This window comes from Anolis sagrei, chromosome 1 (genome assembly GCF_037176765.1).
Source record: "Anolis sagrei isolate rAnoSag1 chromosome 1, rAnoSag1.mat, whole genome shotgun sequence".
In the NCBI taxonomy this organism is placed as follows: domain Eukaryota; kingdom Metazoa; phylum Chordata; class Lepidosauria; order Squamata; family Dactyloidae; genus Anolis; species Anolis sagrei.
Genome location: NC_090021.1, coordinates 226,594,404 through 226,614,394, shown reverse-complemented (window position 1 = coordinate 226,614,394; position 19,991 = coordinate 226,594,404). Strand labels below are relative to the sequence as shown.

The 19,991-nt window shown below is 41.0% G+C and overlaps 1 protein-coding gene across 2 annotated transcripts in view; it reads right to left on the bottom strand.

Moving 5' to 3' along the window:
- Positions 1-19,539, bottom strand: part of XRCC5 (X-ray repair cross complementing 5) — a 64,266-nt gene extending 44,727 nt beyond the window's left edge. The window contains exons 1-8 of one of the 2 annotated variants that reach the window (XM_060773928.2): positions 19,432-19,539; positions 15,216-15,329; positions 12,296-12,479; positions 10,969-11,017; positions 9,075-9,197; positions 6,833-7,021; positions 5,485-5,599; positions 4,142-4,280 (exon numbers count right to left, since the gene is read on the bottom strand). In XM_060773928.2, coding sequence (XP_060629911.2) covers positions 4,142-4,280; positions 5,485-5,599; positions 6,833-7,021; positions 9,075-9,197; positions 10,969-11,017; positions 12,296-12,479; positions 15,216-15,329; positions 19,432-19,446 — 928 coding nt within the window. In that variant the 5' untranslated portion in view covers positions 19,447-19,539. Of the gene's footprint in view, positions 1-4,141; positions 4,281-5,484; positions 5,600-6,832; positions 7,022-9,074; positions 9,198-10,968; positions 11,018-12,295; positions 12,480-15,215; positions 15,330-19,370 lie in introns of both variants that reach the window. The other variant, XM_060773937.2, reaches the window with a different exon arrangement.
- Between the last annotated feature and the right edge of the window lie 452 nt (positions 19,540-19,991).

The following is a 19,991-nucleotide window of genomic DNA, read 5'->3' as shown; positions in this document are numbered from 1 at the left end:
AGAGTTTTACACAATTTTGTAATGAGTATTTTGTAAATAAAGGTACATTTAGCTACAATTTCCTATTTTCCCTATGTGTGGTAACTTTTGAGATATCTTGTATATAAATATTAAAGAAACAAATACTCCTCCAAGTGGAGTTCCCTACTTCTGGAATCCAATAATCATGCAACTTTCATAGTCTTTTTTTATTAATGTTCTGATAAACTTTCTCTCCATTTCAGAAAGCATGCAGGGCCCAAAGCCATTTTCAATGTTTCACTGCTCTGAATGTATATGTTCAAGTAACACTCCTTCTTCCTTCCATTCCTTGTGCCTTGTTATATTTCATTTTAATGCTTGTCCCAATAAATCAAATGCAAAAGCAGTCTCCCTAAAGTTGCCAGACTTTCTTTTCTCCCTTTCTCAACCTGTGCTTTGCTTTTTGGTATTTTTTTTCCAAACAGAAAATCAGTGACATAACAAATCAGCAGGACATTCAAAGAAGCACTCTGCGTCTCTGAGGAGTTCATAGAACAAAATGTCTTGATAAAAACACACCAATCTCCCACGAAACGGCAACAGTGCTTTTACAAAGAAACTGCCCTGCTGAGCAGACACGTTTTCTGTATTTTGCCATCTTTTTTTATTTAGTGTGTTTAAAAACTGTATGGTGAGGATTTAACTTCTATTTGGAAGAATTCTGCTCAATCATTGCACAAAAACATTCGAGTCAGCTTATAATGAAACTTTGAAAAAATGTACAGTATTTTTTAAAAGCAGTATTAATGTAAAAAGCACCAAATTGGCCGCTGTGACGGTCTGGATGAGGGCGAGCAAACTGAAGGTGACTCCAGACAAGACAGAGGTCCTCCTGGCAAGGCCGAACAGGGTATAGGGTTACAGCCTGTGCTGGATAAGGTTACACTCCCTTTGAAGGTGCAAGTCCTCCTGGCTTCTGCACCAGTTGCACCAGTACCTTACCTTGGGAAGTCAGACTTGGCCAAGGTGGTCCACGCTCATTACATCGAGGATAGACTACTGCAACGTACTCTACGTGGGGTTGCCTTTGAAGACTGTTCAGAAACTTCAAATAGTTCAACAAGAAGCAGCCAGGTTAATAACTGGAGAAGCCTTCAGGGAGCATACAACTCCTGTGTTACGCCAGCTCCACTGGTTGCCAGTTTGCTACTGAGCACAATTCAAAGTGCTGGCTTTGGCCCATAAAGCCCTAAATGACCCCAGCCAAATTTATCTGTCTGAATGCATCTCCCTTTATGAATCATTGCGGAGATTAAGATTCTCCAGGGAGGCCCTACTCTTCATCCCGCCACTGTCACAAAGAGGGCCTTCTCAGTGATTGCCCCTTGGCTATGGAACTCCCTTCCTGGTGAGATTAGATCAGCTCCCTCCCTCCTGACCTTCAGAAGGATGGTAAAAACTTGGATGTGGGACCAAGATTTTGGGACAGTGCAATAAGGCAGCAATGGGAAACCTTATCAGGCCAACTAGATTTGATGCGGATGATCGAGATGGTTTTATACAGTGGATTTTAATGATGAGATAAAGAATTTTAATGCTTATGTATGTGTATAATCTATTTATGTCCTGGCATTGAATATCTGCCATTTGTATGTCCTGAGTCCCCTTTGGGGTGAGAAGGGCGGAATATAAACGTTTTAAATAAATAAATAAATTACAGAAAGCTAGAATCAATGCAGCAGGAAAAAAACAATCAATATTTCAGCAGGAATTATTATCATTCTTAAACATCTAGGTACATAAGAAGTCTTTGTTTCTTCACCCACTGAAATAACACATATTCAGGTGCATCTATACTGGAGAATAAATACAGTTTGACACCACTTTAAGTGCATGGCTCAATGCTGTGGAATCCTAGAGTTGTAGTTTGGCAGAAACCTTGTAAAACCACAATTCCCAGGATCCCACAGCCTTGGCAGTTAAAGTGGTGTCAAATGGCATTTGTTCTACACCCTTCCTGGTCTTATTTTCCAAAGAATGGTACAATATAACTGACTACAGTGCTTTGACTGTATGCTGCCATCTATAAACTTGACTGCCATCTGCGTCCCAAGAAACAGGAGTGGATGAAGAAGTTAGTTGTTACCACAAAAGTTTTCTAAAAGGTCAAATTAAATAAGCCATTCTAGTACAACATGAAAGCTAACCAAAAGAAAAGGAAACTGACTCCAAGTTGCCTTAGGAGATAAGTCTGGAGAAAATAAAGATCAGAAACAGCAGCACCCTTTGGCCTCCAGCACCAATTAAACTGTAAATGTCAGGGCTTGGAAAAAGTATTTTTATGGATTACTTATAATTTCTGTAAGACTCCAGCTAGCAAGCCATTGGTGACGTGGCTGGAGGGATTCTAGGAGCTCTAGCCAAAGAAGTAACTGTTCTAGGCTCCAGGCAATGGGTACAGAGGAGCACAGCAGAGCTCACATGGGTTGCTTGACACTGATTGTAGGATTATCCATGTCGATGCTCAGATTCTTCAGCAAGTGAAGACAATAAGGGAAAAATGGACTGAATTAAGGCTTAGTGAAACAAAGGGTAAAATGCTGTGCAGCAAAACTATACCAGGCAGAACAAAAGTGGGTGAAAAAATTAAGGGAAAGTGCATAAGCAAATGCATCTTTTTTCGTGTCAGAAGTGACTTTAAGAAACTGCAAGTCACTTCTGGTGTGACAGATTGGGCTGTCTGCGAAGCATTGGCCATCGGCAGGGGATGCCCAGATTTTTTATCATCCTTTGGGAGGCTTCTGTCATGTCCCTACATGAGAAGCTGAAGTTGACAGAGGGGAGCTCACTCCGCTCCCTATATTTGAACAGTTGACCTTTCGGTCAGCAATCCTGCCAGCACAAGGTTTTAATCCATTGAGCCACCAGGAGCTCTAGCAAATGCATATGATCAAACAATATTAAGATAATGGAATATTTTTCTACTGGCTAAAATTGGTGTCCAACCTAAAATAAATATGGGTGGATTCATCTACATACAAAAGACTTTGTCTAGATCCAGTGAAAAACCATGGGTTGCTGTTGGGAGAATGAGACAAAACATGACTCTGATTTTTGTCTTCGCATGCACGAAGGAAACCCTGAAAAAAGTTTTAAAATTCAAAACAGTTCCTCATTAGGAATGAACTCAGAGAACTTGTGTTCTCAACCCATGATGTGACTCCTGGCATGGGTAGAAACAGAGGGAGTATACGTGGCTCAAAACTGATAGCTTTCTACCATTGGCTGGTGCACTTAACATTTACAGATTTGATTATTTGTAGATAAGATTATGTATCTTGTTCTTTCTAGGAGTGCATCTATACTGTAGAATTAGTGCAGCTTGAAACCCCTTTAGCTGCCATGGTTCAATGCTATGGAATCCTGAGAATTATAGTTTGGTGAGGAACCAGCACAGAGGGCCAAAGACCTTGTAAAACTACAACTCCCATGATTCCATAGCTCTGAGCCATGGGAGTGCAAGTGGCACCTTACTTACAACTGTGTTTTATGAATTTGGAATTTTAATTTTATTATCTGATACTTTATGGATGTCTTCTTATGTTTTTATTGTATTTTATTTTCTGATTTTTTGTTATGCTTTTGTGTTATATTGTTTACTGTACTAATGGGTGTGGCCTCATGTAAGCCGCCCCAAGTCCCCTTGGGGGAGATGGAGGCGGGGTATAAATAAAGTTTTATTATTGTTGTTGTTGTTGTTGTTGTATGTGCGGCACTTTGGAGAGCTATTTTAGCCATCCCGAGTAACTTCAGAGAGATGGTGGCAGGGTAATATTATAATAATTTATTATTATATTATTATTATTAACCACATTAATTCTGCATTGCAGATACAGCCTCTGAAGAATTTAGAGATTCCTGGAGAGGTGTTAGGTTAAAAAGAATACATATATATTTAAAAATTTTGTGTTTTTCCACTTCTGTGTGTAAAGGACACAAGGAAGGAATGTTCTGAGACATTTTCACAGCAGTAAACAATGGCTCCCCATTATGTTTGAATCAAGTCAAAGGAAAGACTTTAAAGACAGAAACATAAGAAATGTCAAATGAAAACATAGTACTTGAACAAACTCACACAATGCCTTGGGAAAGTTCAATGCACAAAGCACAAAAATCATACCTTGAATAACATCCTCCTTCTGAATCTCTGTTTCGTCGTCATCATTTAAGCAATAAACTGTTTCTTTTTGCAGATCATCTTTTTTTGATGTCTTGGCATCTACAACCATCCAGGATTTTTTCGTTCTCTCCTCAGTGAACTTGGTATCAAAATTTAAGAAACAATCTCTTTAATTTAAGAAATAATCTCTTTGATTTTAACATGCATATTAACTGCAACTTTCCTGAGTACCCACGTTCCTTTTCCAAATGGGAGTGAAAAGATAATTGGCATTGTGCTGACAAAACTTAAACTAATATCAGAAATATTCTTTTCTTACTACCACTGTCAATCTCAATCCAATAAATGCTACGTTCACAAAGGACAAGAGGGATCCTCTCACCTCTGCAGGAGTCTACCGTATACTATGCAGCTGTGGACAAGTCTACATAGGGACCACCAAATGCAGCATTGCCCAAACACAAATCAAGGAACATGAAAGGCACTTCCGACTAATCCAAGCAGAGAAGTCAGCCATAGCAGAGCACCTGATGAACCAACCTGGACACAGCATACTATTGGAGAACACAGAAATGCTGGACCACTCTCACAACCACCATGTCAGACTACACAGAGAAGCCATTGAAATCCACAAGCATGTGGACAATTTCAACAGAAACCATGAAAATGAACAAAATCTAGCTACCAGTATTGAAAAACTCTAAAATTAGAACAGTAAATAAAGAACAGCACTCAAAAAACAGGGGAATTCCAGACAAGAATAAATCAGGGTCAGTAACACCCCCCAACAAAGGATCCCCCAGGCAGCAACTAGTCAGACTTTTAAGCTGCAAGACCATTCAATGCCAATTCAAGGTGGCCAATTGCCACTTGTCTCAAGCAGACAAGAGTTCTTTCTCCCAACCTGGACATTCCACAGATATATAAACCCCACTTGCCTAATTTCCAACAGACCTCACAACCTCTGTGGATGCCTGCCATAGATGTGGGAGAAACATCAGGAGAGAATGCTTCTGGACCATGGCCATACAGCCTGGAAAACTCACAGCAACCCAATCTCAATACTGATTTAACAAAAACATTCAGAGAACAACTAGAATAAATAAATTATAGAATAAAAAACCTGTTAATGTTTTAGCTGTACTGTGTTTATCAATGCTGTCCAACATGGTATGATATATTTTAAATAAATAATGAATGAAGAAATAAATATATAAAATTGCATTTACAATCAATTAAACCTCAAATCAGAGTTTCTGTTTTTACTGACATACATGCTGATACGTCTTCACTTATGTTATCTGCTAGGATAGAATGGTGACAATACACCCGTAATAACTTACTGCTTTATAAGCCACAATTCTTATGGATAGTTTAGAACCAATTGTAAGCTGGCAGGGCCAAGGCATAGGTCTCCGTTCAACCTTCTTAAACATTGAAAGCTGCTCCAGACTCTCTCTAAATAAAGAAAAAAAACATATACATAGAGAAAAACTATTTGGGAAGCACAGTGAATGGCTTCACAAATCACTGAAGTATAAATACAAACTCATGTTAAACAAATTAAGCTGGAGAAAATGATCTTTATTTTTATTCATTAAAAAGAAGCCCATGGTGGCACAATGGGTTAAATCCTTGTTTCGGCAGGACTGATGACCAAAAAGTTGACAGTTCGAATCCAGAGACTGGGGTGAGCTCCTGTGTTATAGCTCCAGCTTCTCATATGGGAAGGTGAGAGAAGCCTCCCATAAGAATAGTAAAACATCAAAACATCCGGACGTCTCTTGGGCAACGTCCTTGCAGAAGGCCAATTCTCTCACACCATAAGCGACTTGCAGTTTCTCAAGTCTCTGGATTCCATAGCATTAAGCCATGACATTTAAAGTGGTGCATTAAATAGACGGTGCAGATACACACTTTGTCACAGGGTGACAAGAAAATAGCCCTGTTTGCTACTAGGGTAAACTATATTAGTCAGATTCAAAGTACGCCTCCCTTCCTGTCTACTGCTTCTCTGACTCAAATTATATTCTCTCCTATGGTTTAAAAATGCATGGCAAAAAGGATGATGAACATCTGCCTTGTGAACCTACACATTCTTACACTGGAGTAAAGTTCCACCATAAATTAAGGGAGTGTCTTTTAAGCCAGGGCCCCCTGGTGGCACAGCGGGTTAAACCACTGAGGTGCTAAACTTGCTGCTCCCGCTGTTAGCCCCAGCTTCTGCCAACCTATAATTGGTCTCTGTATATAATTGATCTCTATTATATAATGGTCGGAGCCCCCAGTGGTGCAACGGGTAAACTGTTGAGCTGCTGAACTTGCTGACCGAAAGGTCGGTGGTTCGAATCCGGGGAGTGGGGTGAGCTCCCACTGTTAGCCCCAGATTCTGCCATCCTAGCAGTTCAAAAACATGCAAATGTGAGTAGAGGTACTGCTTCTGCAGGAAGATAAAGGCGCCCCATGTAGTCATGCTGGCCACATGACCTTGGAGGCGTCTACGGACAATGCTGGCTCTTTGATTTAGAAATGGAGGTGAGCACCACCCCCCAGAGTCAGACACGACTAGACTTAATGTCAGGGGACAACCTTTACCTTAAGCCAGATAAGACTTCTGGAGTTTGTCTTGTCTTGCAAGTGAAGTAAAAAGCAAATCTTCTAATATAAGAAGCAGAAGGACATCAAGATTACCTGAAAGTGTAAATCTCCTCCAGTCCATCTTCTTTGTCTAGTGCAAACATCAGCTTCCTCACCATTTGGAGGCCTTTTTTCTGCTGCTCTGATAGCCCTTTTCTTGGAAAAGAGTTTTGAGGCCTATGAGAATGAGCACGATCCGTCTTATCCCCGCTTCCACCTTCGTCATTCATTGGAAATGGCAAACTAAACAAGCAATTAAAAAACAGTTTCAGTGTACGTTCCTCATTCACAAGGCACAACAACAAATCAATTCAAATGATGGCTTCTATTTATTTCTTTTTTGAATAAGAAAGCATGTGCAATGATGCCTGAAATTCTCCTTTTGTTCTGATACACTTTTAAATGTCATTCTCAAGTCTTAGTAAGCAAACCCACACAGATGATGCTTATTTACTGCTGCACCATTAGTCATTAATGACATGACTCGTTCCAGACAAGATCTTTAAAAGATGCAACTTTTTTTTGAGAGCTGATGTACTTTCCCCTGCAGAATGAGTCTAAATTAAAAGTTTAGCACAATGCATCCGAATCACCTCCTCTTTGGTAATAACTCTTGGATCAAAAAGCAAGGCCCAAACTATATTTAACAAGAAATGCATGTCTTAAAGAAACAGCAGTCAAGAGAGAGGTGTACACAAACCAGATGAATGCTCTGGAGTAGAAAGGGGCTAAATGCTTGCTCCCTTTCCCTTAGCTCCATATTTATTTATTTATTTATTTATTTATTTATTTAAATATTTGCAGTATTTGCAGTATTTATATTCTGCCTTCTCACCCCAAAGGGGACTCAGGGTGGATCACAGAAAGCATACTCAGCAAAAATTCAATGCCATTAAACAGATAGCACAGACAACAGATAGAGGTACACATCTGCATTTTTCCCAACTTCGGTGTCCCAGAGGATCTACTCGATTCCAGCCACAGCGGAGTGCTGTCGCATCATCCTCTATGACAGTGGTTCTCAACTTAGGGTCCTCAGATATTTTTGGCCTTCAACTCCCAGAAATCCAAACAGCTGGTAAACTGACTGGGATTTCTGGGAGTTGTAGGCTAAAAACATCTGGGGATCTCAGGTTGAGAACCACTGCTCTATGACGAAGAGCCCTTGATCACAGACTTTCTCCTCTCCTTGACTGCAGGCATTTTCTGCTATTTCCTTTTTATGGTCCCTGCTTAAGGAGTGCCTAATTTCTTTACTCACCACTGTTTTTGAACTGCTTAGGTGGACAGTGAGCTGGGCTGAAGGTCTGGAGCTCACCCTGACCCAGGCTTTGAATTGCCAGCCTTTCAATTGGTGTGATCTATTGCTGCTGGTGGTTAACCAGCTGTGCTAAAGCCTGGCTTTAGTGCAAATCTATTCTACCTGCTCAGAAGTGATTTATCTCAAGAGGCCAGCAGCAGCTTCTCCTTGTGCATATATTTTATGCAGTTACCTGAAGCTTTGATCATTTCAAACTTTTGATCATATTGGCAACCAAAGTGATCAAAGGTTTGGAAACCAAGACCTATGAGGAATGGCTGAGGGAGGTAGGTATGTTCAGCTTGGAGAAAAGAAGGCTGAGAGGGGATGTGATAGTCATGTTGAAATATTTGAAAGGATGGCACATAGGGAAGGAAGCAAGCTTATTTTCTGCTGTTCTGGATTCTGTGAGATAAGATCCGCTGAAAATGATGGTGCTTGCTTCTGAGTTACACCATGCAGTGGTAGATCTTCAACCGATCTAAACTATCACAGTATGGCAAATGGAATAGGGAGGTGAAGTGAATCACACTACATACTGAACCACCTCTTTGAAGGCACAAGAACCTCGCAGTGGCATCTTAATGACCAGCACATTTGATATGAGATATCAGAGACCTATTTCCATCTTGGAAGTACCAAAGTAATCCTTCTTAGTTGTGCTGCAGCTGGACAACGTAGGTGCTCCCCTGGATACTATTTTTCATAGACTGCATCAACTTCAATGCATCCATTATCATTTTTCTTAATGGCAGATTGCTGATGGCAAGCAAAGCCAGATGTTTTATTCTTTGCGTAATTTACATCAGTTGGAAAAAAATTCATTGCAATGGATATAGTTATTACTGCTTTTCCCCTGTGCAGACTGCAAGCAGCAGTGCCTAATCAAAAAAATTAAGAAATACCACTACACTGCTAGAGACAGAGGAGAAGCATTTCCAGTTTTGAGAAAAACCTGAAGTAGAAATCAGATATCATAGGTTTCCGCACACTCACAAAAACTGAAGCGAGATCCCAGTTTTCTTCAAGTTAGCAATGATAACATCCAGTTGATCCTCACTGAAGGGACTGCCAAGGTCAGTAAAAACCTCAATGTGTAGCTTCTCGTATTTTTTCCCTCTTAAAGGAAGAAAAACACAATCTCAAGAGATAAAAAACAGCTGTGATACTGAAATGATCTTTAAAAATAGAGGCGTAGATATTCGACCACACATATTTAACGAAAGTCCACAGTCAATATACAATATGTATTGCCTAACTGAAATATGATACATTTGGGATGTTGCTATAAAACTTGTTGGCTATTCTGAACTGGAAAGAAAGGTAAGATGTTTCCTTAGTATTTGCTGGGATTTGGTTTCAGGACACGAAAAATTTGTGGCTGTTCAAGTCTCATTATATAGAATGGTGTAGTAAAATTGAGTCCTTTATTTCGATGAATATTCAGGTGCTTGACCCAGGGAGTGTACTACCCCTCTGCTAAAGCACCTGCACTGGCTGCCAATATGTTTCGAGGCCGATTCAAGGTGCTGTTTTTGATCTTTAAAGCCCTAAACGGTTCAGGTTCAGGTTCCTGCTTACCTATCTGACCGCATCTCCTTATACCAACCTGCCTGAACATTAAGATCTTCCGGAAAGACCCTCCTCTCGTTGCTGTCACCATCGCAAATGTGGTTGGTGGTGACAAGAGAGAGGGCCTTCTCGGTGGCCGCTCCAACTCTTTGGAACTTCCTCCTCAAGGAGGTTAAAACAGACCCTTCCCTGACATCTTTTAAAAAGCAACTAAAGACCTTCCTGTTCTCACAAACAGACTTAGTTTGGAACAACAGGAAGGCTAACATTCAGTGTGTCGCGTTCAGTTTACCACCTGTATTGATGAGTTTCCAACAACGTATTTGTATTTGATCAATGTTTTTATATATGTTTATTTAGGTCTTATGGTTTTATAGATTACCTTTATATGTATGTTGGATCTGTATTGTTTTTTAAACTGTTGTGAATCACTTTGGGTCTTATTTAGAGAGAAAAGCGGGATATAAATAAAAATTTATTTTTATTATGAAATGCTTCTCCATAAACTGAAAACCCAGGATTGCCAGGGAAATTAAAGTGGAAACACAGTGCTAAAATTCTGTTGTGTGAATGGGGCCAGAGCCCAGACTGACATAGAGTCAGGACAGGTTGCATATACTGTTTAGTTGGGAGATTTGTGAACACCCAATAGAAGACAGAGGCAACGTAAGTAAAGTGATGAGGAAAGAGTTCAGGGAATATTTTTAAACCAAATTTAAACCAAGTGGTTAAACTTGAAACACAGAGCGAGCTTACATAGTTAATGTTTGAATTTCTGTCGTTCAAGGAATCTTCATAAAAACAGTTAAGTAGCTAGTGTCAAACAACAAACAAACAAAAACAGAACACGGTGAAAAGGAAAGATCAGAATTGGTGATTTATTCTTGTTACCCTTCAATAACAGGAAAGTGTATTTTTGATCTGATTATTTTCTGAATCTTGATAGTTCAAAGTACTGCCATAGCCTCCATTTAACTAACAAACCTTCCCTCACCTGTTTACTAACCTATGTAGGGCACGGGGAATTTTGATTTTCATTATAAGCATGTTACCTCTTTTTGGCCAACATCCTTCAACAGATCTTTCTTATCTTTCTTTTTTAAAGTGTTCCTATTACATAACTGTCACAGCAGAATAATATTTTAAAAGGTGTCTTGCCATCGTATGTTTCTGTACTGAAAATTTATTATTTATTTTATTTATTTGCGGTATATGTATACCGCCTTCTCAACCCCAAAGGGGACTTACAGCAGCTCACAATGTTGGTCAGCCCTATTTTCAACATTCAGAAAAAGCAGCCATGTGCTGAAATACTTACACTGTCTCTCTTTGAAGCAAGTCCATACTCACAATGAGGGCATCGAGGACTAGGCACATTAAGGAAAGACAATGAAATAACAAGGCAATGATCTGATATATCTTGGGCATCATTACATCACTATATTATTAGCGCAGCAGTCCTATAGGAAGAGTAGTAATAACAAGCAAATGTCTAAACATGCTGTGGCAAGGAAAAATATACAAAATCTACAAAATACTTGCTGAAATACTGGCAGTCATTGGATTTCTGAATAAATGCAAATAACAAAATGTCATAGGGAATGAAAAAAAACTGCTGCAAACAATATATCCCATGAACTATTATAACAAGACATTGCAAAATTCTCTCCAGGAAACTGCTAAACCATTTCATCAGAATTCCATACAGCAAACAAGAATGAAATCTCAGTTCTGAAACTTCACATACAAAACTATCTCTCTACCCAAGTAAACACTGAAAAAAAATTCTCAATAAAATTTCCCACCACCCAAAAAACCCCCAAAACTATTTATAAGATGTAATTTACCTTTTTGAAGAAAAAGGCACTGAAATCCCCATTATCAGGAATCTGGATATATGGACTCAGATTTCAGACCATATGTAATCAATGCTCAAACCATCTCCTGTGGAAAATACAATCAATCCTCAGGCTCTCAGAGAACACTATCCAAGCCACTTTGGATGTGACATCACTTTGTACCAACATCCTGAATAAAGATGGACTACAAACCATCAAGTATACAGGCATACTCTAGTTAACAAAGCTTCTGACAATGAAGCTCCTCTTACAAAGTATTTTACACCTATAGAGCTCTTAGCTTGCTCTTGTCCTTTCTGGCTGAAAGAATGTATGCTTTTAAGTAGCATTGGGTACTATGAGGCTGGTGACAGAGCAGTATCGAAGTGTACTTCCGCTTTAGGATGCAGCAGCGCACCTGCAGTAAACAATGCAATAAAGATTGACCTGGGAAAGAACTGTATTCTCCTCTAGCCAATCCTACAGTACTTGTGAGCAAGGTAAATAGAAGTTTCTTCCTAAATCCCTTATTCAGCATGTGTGAACAACACACCAAAGAGAAAAGGGGCAAGCAGATAAATCTGCCTCTCCAGTTACTACCAGCGTATTTCTAAAAAGCATAGTTTTATAGCTTTTGCCTGCAAAATTGAAGTCATACGACCGGAAGTTGGTGAAAGGGATGGGGGGTGGGGAACCGTTTCATCATAAAGACTATGGAAATTTATTAAGAAGGTGGTTTGAGATCAAAACAAACTATCAACCCTCCATACAACCGTTATCTGGCAAAAACACATTCATAAAAGATACTGTCGCCTTGTTCAGAAGTGGGCTGAATCACATTTTGTATGTCTTCCAACAAATCAAAATCCGGCATCATCAGGTGTCTGTGCACAGCAATATGCTGATACTGATCCTCACTGGCAAGGCTATTTGCTGTGTTCTCTGTGCCAAACAAAACCAAGGAAATTTCATCTTTACTCTCTGCAAATACCTGGAAATGGAAAACAAGATGACAGAGTGAGTGGTATAAACTTTACAGGTAACCCTCAACGATTTGCTAGCCTCACAAGTAAAATCTCTTTAGTTACATCAAATTTTCAAATTTAGATATCAAACTGGAGTCATGAGGGCTGCATAATACTACAGGTCAATATTTAGAAACACATCCTGGGGCCAGAAAAATCTTACTACAAAGACTTGTTCCCTCAACAATGTAAGAGGCATGAATGGTTTAAAATATCTAACAGAATGGGAATAGGGAAGGTATATCATAATTTCTGGAAATCACCCAAGGTCATGGTTTACCTTTGTTGCTGTTTGTTGTGTGCCTTCCAATCATCCCCAACTAATGCAACCCTAAGAAAAAGATATCATGGGATTTTCTTGGCAATTTTTTTCCAGAGGAGGGTTAACTTCCTTTTCCTGAGAGGCTGAGAGTGTGGGACTCACCCAAGGGTTTCCATGGCTGAGCAAGGATTTGAATCTGTTCTCCATAGTTGTACTCCTGAAAATAACTTCTGGTTCAGGATTATGGTTAAGACTCTTCCCCCACCATCCCCAAAAAGGGAGAGGGTTGTCCTGTCACCAGGGCAAAAGATGGCCTTTACATCGCTATGGCTGATCATGTCAGCTCAAGAGTGAGAAAAAAGTCATTTTTTTCTGGTATTAGTTGCTGACAAATTAGATACTTCTCAAGAGTAATGGGCTAGGATCTCAATCCCCTTTGAAATAGCCTGCCAGTTAGATTTGTGCATTTCGGCTAAAACTCGATCTGCTTCTGTTGGCCAGATACCGGTAGACCCCTGCATTGTTTTTGCATGACTCCCGAAACAGGTGGGTAACCAGATGGCATCCTTGAAGTGACTGGACTGACCTTAAAGGAGCTGGGAGTGGTGACAGCCGACAGGGAGCTCTGGCGTGGGCTGGTCCATGAGGTCACAAAGAGACGGAGACGACTGAACAAATGAACAACAACAACAAAACCAGATAGCCGTTTTTGGTCTGTAGGTGAAAACAACAGCTAGATCCGGGCCACTAGCAGCAATGGGGAATTTACGAGATTCCCCTTTCTGTTCCTGGGAGCATTTTCTTTTTTTTCTTTCAAGGGAGCCAGGCTGTTTCTTTCTACTCTAGAGGAGACAGGCTGCATGTGTGTGCTCTCTCTCTCCCTACACAAAGCTTTCCAAGGCATATAAGGAGGCTCACTGGCAGGGAAGAAAAAGTGATCGACCTGGATCAATCTCCCTGGGTTTCCTTTTATAAAAAAACCCTCATTTTTCTCTACTGCAGGACCTGTCTGGAGTGGGCACGCTTCAATCTCTAGGTTCAACGCTTCCTTAAAGTCGTTTCTACTTTCTCCTCTAGAGGAGAGGTAATTAGGTGATAGTAGTTTTCAGAGAATGAGGGCTTTTTTTTGGTTTGATGGGCTTAATAATTATCATTATTACCTTTTAGAAGTATTTGAAGTAGAGGAAGAGAAGGACAAAAAGAAGCTAAAAAGGTGACTTTACCAAGCCCCCAAATATGTGTGCTCACACCACCCACTCATCCCACCTGTTCCCGACTCCCAGTCAGTCCCACTAAATAAAAAGCATAAATGAAATAAAAGAAAATAAAAAAGATTAAAATATGGTTCCAAATAAAGGAGAAGTAGCCAAGATCGGCTGCCATGTGTTTACGTTTTGGACGGGAATCTGTGATGACTGGCCCCTTGCTGTTACGGTCACTCAAAGAAACCAAAGATTGGCCAAAGGAAACAGCTAAAAATGGATCCTGGCTCAAGCCTACTGCCAGTGCATTACTGCTACTGATGCCAATTTCCCAGACCTTTTCACTTATAACCTGACAACCAGGTGGCACCTCTCATGAGGCAAGGCTTGACTGAAGGCTACTACATGCTAAACTGAAGTATGCATTATACTGAGAAATCAAATTTAAAGTATTTTATTGTCCTGAGATATTCTCTGATCTGTATACCCCCCCCCCCCACACACACACACACAATCAAATGGAATTGCTGCTAAGATGACTACACTGTCACAAACAAATCCCCATCTTGCACAGCATTATGATACCAGAAGATGCACCAGTTTCATTTCATATTACAGAATCAATGTCATGCTGCAGTCTGCTTCTAACTCCTGTATCATCTACAGACAGTCCCCAAGTTACAAACATCTGATTTATAATAACTCGCAGTTAAGAACAGAGAGTGAGATAACAGGAAGTGAGATAAATCTACCTCTAGGAAAGAAAATTCACTCCTGAAAGAGTTATCATGGGGAAAAGGTGTCTCCACTTTATCACCAACTTTAGTTTCAACAAACCAAATTTCTCAAAATCCAAATAGTCACAGGGAGAGAAAGTGAAGTGAAATCTTCTGAACATGAGCACAGACAGCAAAGAAAAACCTTACAGGGATGTTAATTAATTTATTTATTTACAGTATTTGTATACAACTTTTCTCACCCCGAAGGGGACTCAAAGCGGTTTCCACATAGGTAATGGCAAAATTCAATGCCAGCACAATGTTAACCCTTCTTTATGCTATCCAAAGATTAGATAGATAGATAGATAGATAGGGCTGGAGTTGCACTTAAAAAATATGCCTGTTCCAACTTACAAACAAATTCCACTTAAGAACAAACCTACAGACTCTATTTTGTTCATAACTTGGGGACTGCCCGAACTATGATCTACGATCCACAGGTTATTTCTATTTGATTACCTGCCGTTGGACAAACACTGTAATCACTTTCTTGGCTTGTTCAAAAGGAGACTCCTCTCCCTGACCAGAATGGCTCATCGAAAAGCCAACATCCATACATAGCACCACTGCTGACTGCCGAAAGGAAAAGAAAAAAAACTGAATTAGAACACACCTAAGAACAAAATAATGTAAGGACACATTTATGGCCCTAAACAGAACATTGTGGAATTTCAAAAGTTAGAACCAAATTTTTCTCCGCTGTAAAGGAAGTCATAGCTAGCAGGCATCAATTTACCTAGATACTAAACTAATAGGAGTTACTAAATACTCAAAGAAATATATTTTCCCAACAAAGGATTCCCCTAGGCAGCAATCGGCCAGGCTTTAAAGCTGCAAGGCCTCCAATGCTAATCAAGGCGGCCAAGTGCAACATTCATACTTGCCTCAAGCAGACATGAGTTCTTTCTCCCACCCTGGGCATTATTCCACTTGCCTAGTTTCCAACAGACCTCACAACCCCTGAGGATGCCTGCCATAGATGTGGGTGAAACGTCAGGAGAGAATGCTTCTGGAACATGGCCATACAGCCCAGAAAACTCACACCAACCCAATATATTTTCATTTTATAGCCTCCAAGTGTCTGCTTACTTTGGAAGAACAATTGCACAATATTTGGCCCTCTTGGGCTGCATCTACACCAGGCATCCTCAAACTGTGGCCCTACAGCTGTTTGGGCCTCCAACTCCCAGAAGCCCTAGCGAGCTTGTTCAATTGTCAGGAATTCTGGGAGTTGAAGGCCCAAACAGTTGGAGGGCCGCAGTTTGAGAATGCCTGATCTACACCATCGAATTAATGCAGTTCTATATCAGTTTAATCACCATGGCTCAATGCTAAGGAACCATGGAAGTTGTAGTTTAACAGGATATTTAGCCTTCACTGCCAAAGAGCACTGGTTCTCTGCCGAACTACAACTTCCTGGATTCCACAGCACTGAGCCATGAGAGTTGAAGTGGTGTCAAACATCATTAATTCTATAGTGTGGATGCACTGTATATCAGTTGTCCCCAAACCTTGATCCTTTCAACTCCTAGAAGCCCTAGCCTTGGCCAACTGTGAAGGAATTTGAGGAGCTGAAATCCAAAACATCTGGAAGATCAAAGCTTGAGAAATAATTTCCTAGATGACTCATATCCTGTTTCCCATCTTTGATTTATATGTTCGTCTCTGACCTTAAAACCATTATTTTAAAAGGCTAAGGATGCTTTAAATAAACATTTTCTCAGAAATACATCCCACTGCGTTCAATAAAGCTCATTCCAAGTCCAAATGTGCAAAGAATTGTGCTTAATGGCGCTTCAGAAATGATAAAAAGCAATGCCAGGTCTATATTTCTTTCTCCTGGCACGTCTCCTAAGGCTTCAAGAGCTGTATACCAAATCAGCAAGCAAAGCTTTTCCTAATACAAATGAGCAATGACAGCAAAAGTTAATTTCCCTTTCGGAAATGTCTACTTGGCACGCAGCTCTTAAAAGGCAGCTAAGAACTTTCCTTGGAAAAAAGAAAAGAAAGGCAGAACAAAGTTAAGCAGATTGGAATTGTCCAGTACCAGGCACAGGCAAACTTTGGCCCTCTGGGTGTTTTGGACTTCAACTCCCACAATTCCTAACAGCCAGTAGGCTGTTAGGAATTGTGGGAGTTGAAGTCCAAAACACCCAGAGGGCCACAGTTTGCCCGTGTATGGTCTATACAAATGATTAACGTCTTTTCCTCTCCTTTTTATACCAGGGAACTTCAATTCCCAGAAGCAGCAGCCAACAACAGCAAGGCATTGTGGGATTTGTTGTCCAAAACACTTCACCACTCTAATAAATACCAACATTCCTCCTAAGGCAGTGGTTCTCAACCTTCCTAATGCCATGACCTTTTAATACTGAAACCCAACCATAACATTATTTTCGTGGCTACTTCATAGCTGCAATTTTGCTACTGTTATGAATCATAATTTAAGTATCTGACATGCAGGATGTATTTTCATTCCCTGGACCAAATTTGGCACAAATACGCAATATGCCCAAATCTGAATACTGGCGGATTAGGGGTAGGACTGATTTTGTCATTTGGGAGTTGTAGTTGCTGGGATTTATAGTTCACCTACAATCAAAGCATTCTGAACTCCACCAATGATGGAACTGAACCAAACTTGGCACACAGAACTCCCACAACCAACACAAAATACTGGAAGGGTTTGGTGGGCATTGACCTTGAGTTTTGGAGTTGTAGTTCACCTACATCCAGAGAGCACTGTGGACTCAAACAAATGATGAATCTGGACCAAACTTGGCACAAATACTCAACATGCCCAATTGAGAACACTGGTGCAGTTTGGGGAAAATAGACCTTGACATTTGGGACTTGTAGTTGCTGGGATTTATAGTTCACCTACAATCAACGAATATTCTGAACCCCACCAATGATAGAATTGGGCCAAACTTCCCACACAGAACCCCCAGGAACAACAGAAAATACTGTGTTTTCTGATGGTCTATGGCAGGGGTCCACAAACGTTTTAAACAGAGGGCCAGGTCACAGTCCTTCAAACTGTTGGCCGGATTATAATTTGAAAAACAAACAAACCATGAATGAATTCCTATGCACGCTGCACATATCTTATTTGTAGCGTAAAAAAAACACTTTAAAACAATACAATAATTAAAATTAAGAACAATGTTAACAAATATAAACGTCTTACTATTTCAATGGGAAGTGTGGGCCTGCTTTTGGCTGATGTGATAGGATTGTTGTTGTTATTGTGTGCTTTCAAGTCGTTTCAGACTTAGGTTGACCCTGAGCAAGGGCTGGGTAAATGACCTTGGAGGGCTGCATTTGGCCCCCGAGCCTTAGTTTGAGGACCCCTGGTCTATGGCGACCCCTCTGACACTCCCTCACGACCCTCCCCCTGGTTGAGAAACGCTGTCCTAAGGACACCTACTTTGGAATAACACATCGTATGCATTCTGATTTTGAAGATTAATTTTTATCATTTCTTGACTATGTTATCCACTATATGTTTCAAACCAGAACAATATTACATTGATTACTTTCATCTGTACTTGCAATAATCCGACTGAAAAGTCATTCATTTTGTTTTAGTATTGAGGTGGAGACATACCTACACACTTTAAAGCTTCTCCAACCATGCTCCTCCAGCTGTCTCCCAGAAACCCCAGCCATCTTACCAGCTGTTAGGAACTGTGGGAGCTGAAATCCAAAACATCTGGGCAAGCACAGTTTGAGAAACTCAGGGCGCTTCCAGACAAGCCTTATATCCCAGGATCCTACCCCACGTTTTCTGCTTTAAACTGGATTATATGAGTCCACGCTGACAGATAATCTGGGATAAACTGGGGTTTGAATCCTGGGATACAGGTCCTGTCTGGAAGGGCCCTCAGCTTTAAAGATTTGTGAGCCTTTGGTCAACCTGGGAGTCCAGCATCCCTGGGTGCATCTCCATCAGACATGGGCAAACTTTGGTCCTCCAGGTGTTTGGACTTCAACTCCCACAATTCCTAATTGGCTGTTAGGAATTGTGAGAAATGAAATCCAAAACAAACTGGAGGGCTGCAGTTTGCCCATGCCTGATCTACACTGTGGAATTAATGCAGTTTGACACAACTTTTACTGGCTTGGCTCAGTGCTGTGGAATCCTGGGATGTATAATTTGGTGAGCCCTCTTTGTCAAGGCAGGCTAAAGACCTTGTAATACTACAACTCCCATGATTCCATAGCATTGATTAAGCCATGGGGTCAAAGAGCATTCCTTCTGTAGTGTAGATGTATTCAAGGGACCTTAAGCATCCCAGGACTAGGGGTGCATCACCCACACTGCAAAATAAACACGTTTTGATGCTGTTTCAAATAACCTGGCTCAATGCGATGGGATTGTGGGAGTTCTAGTTTTGCAAGGTCTTTAGCCTCCTCTGCGCATGAGTGCGGGTGCCTCACCAAACTGCAAATCCCAAGACCCCATCGCCTTGGCACATGGCGCTTAAAGCAGTGCCAAACCGCATTCATTCCACTGTGTAGATGCAGCCAAAGCGGGCAGGAGGGAGGGCCCAGCTCCTGGCTCAATGGGCAGCCATTCACCAGGAGGAGGAAGAGGCTTTCTCATCCCACCCGCTGTGATGCCAGGAGACCAGGTGCAAGTGCCGAGGGGGCTCTCCAGTTCCGGGTTTACCTTTGCGCGCCACATTCTCCCGCAGTTTCCTCTCCTGTTCTGCTTGGCGCCTCTTCCCTTCCGGGAAGGGGAATCCCGGCCCGCCTCCGTGGAGCTCCTGGAACGAAGCCGGCAGCGACATCTAGTGGCCGCCTGGAGAACTGCCGGGGAGAGATCCACAGAAAGGGTGGTGGAGGGAGGCACTCCTTAGATGCGCCTACACTGCAGAAAGAATGCATTTCGACCCCACTTTCACCATTCAGAGCTACGGAGCACTTGGAGTCATTGTTCTAGGGGGCCTCACCAAACTATGAGGGTTGAATGAAAAGTAATGCCTCCACCTTCGTAACTCAACAGATTATTATTATTATTATTATTATTATTATTAAACTTTGACAGTACTGGTATGCGGCAGGTACTGGCTTGTTCACTAGACACTCCTCTACAGTTCCATTTTGGCGGGAAGCCTTAGCATTGAATGGCTGTGTTGTTAAAGTGCGAAGTATGGAACCTTGCGCAGATGGTCGGTCAATGCAAGTTATGCAATTTGCAGTCATTGAATTCTTGACAGCAGAAAGTGT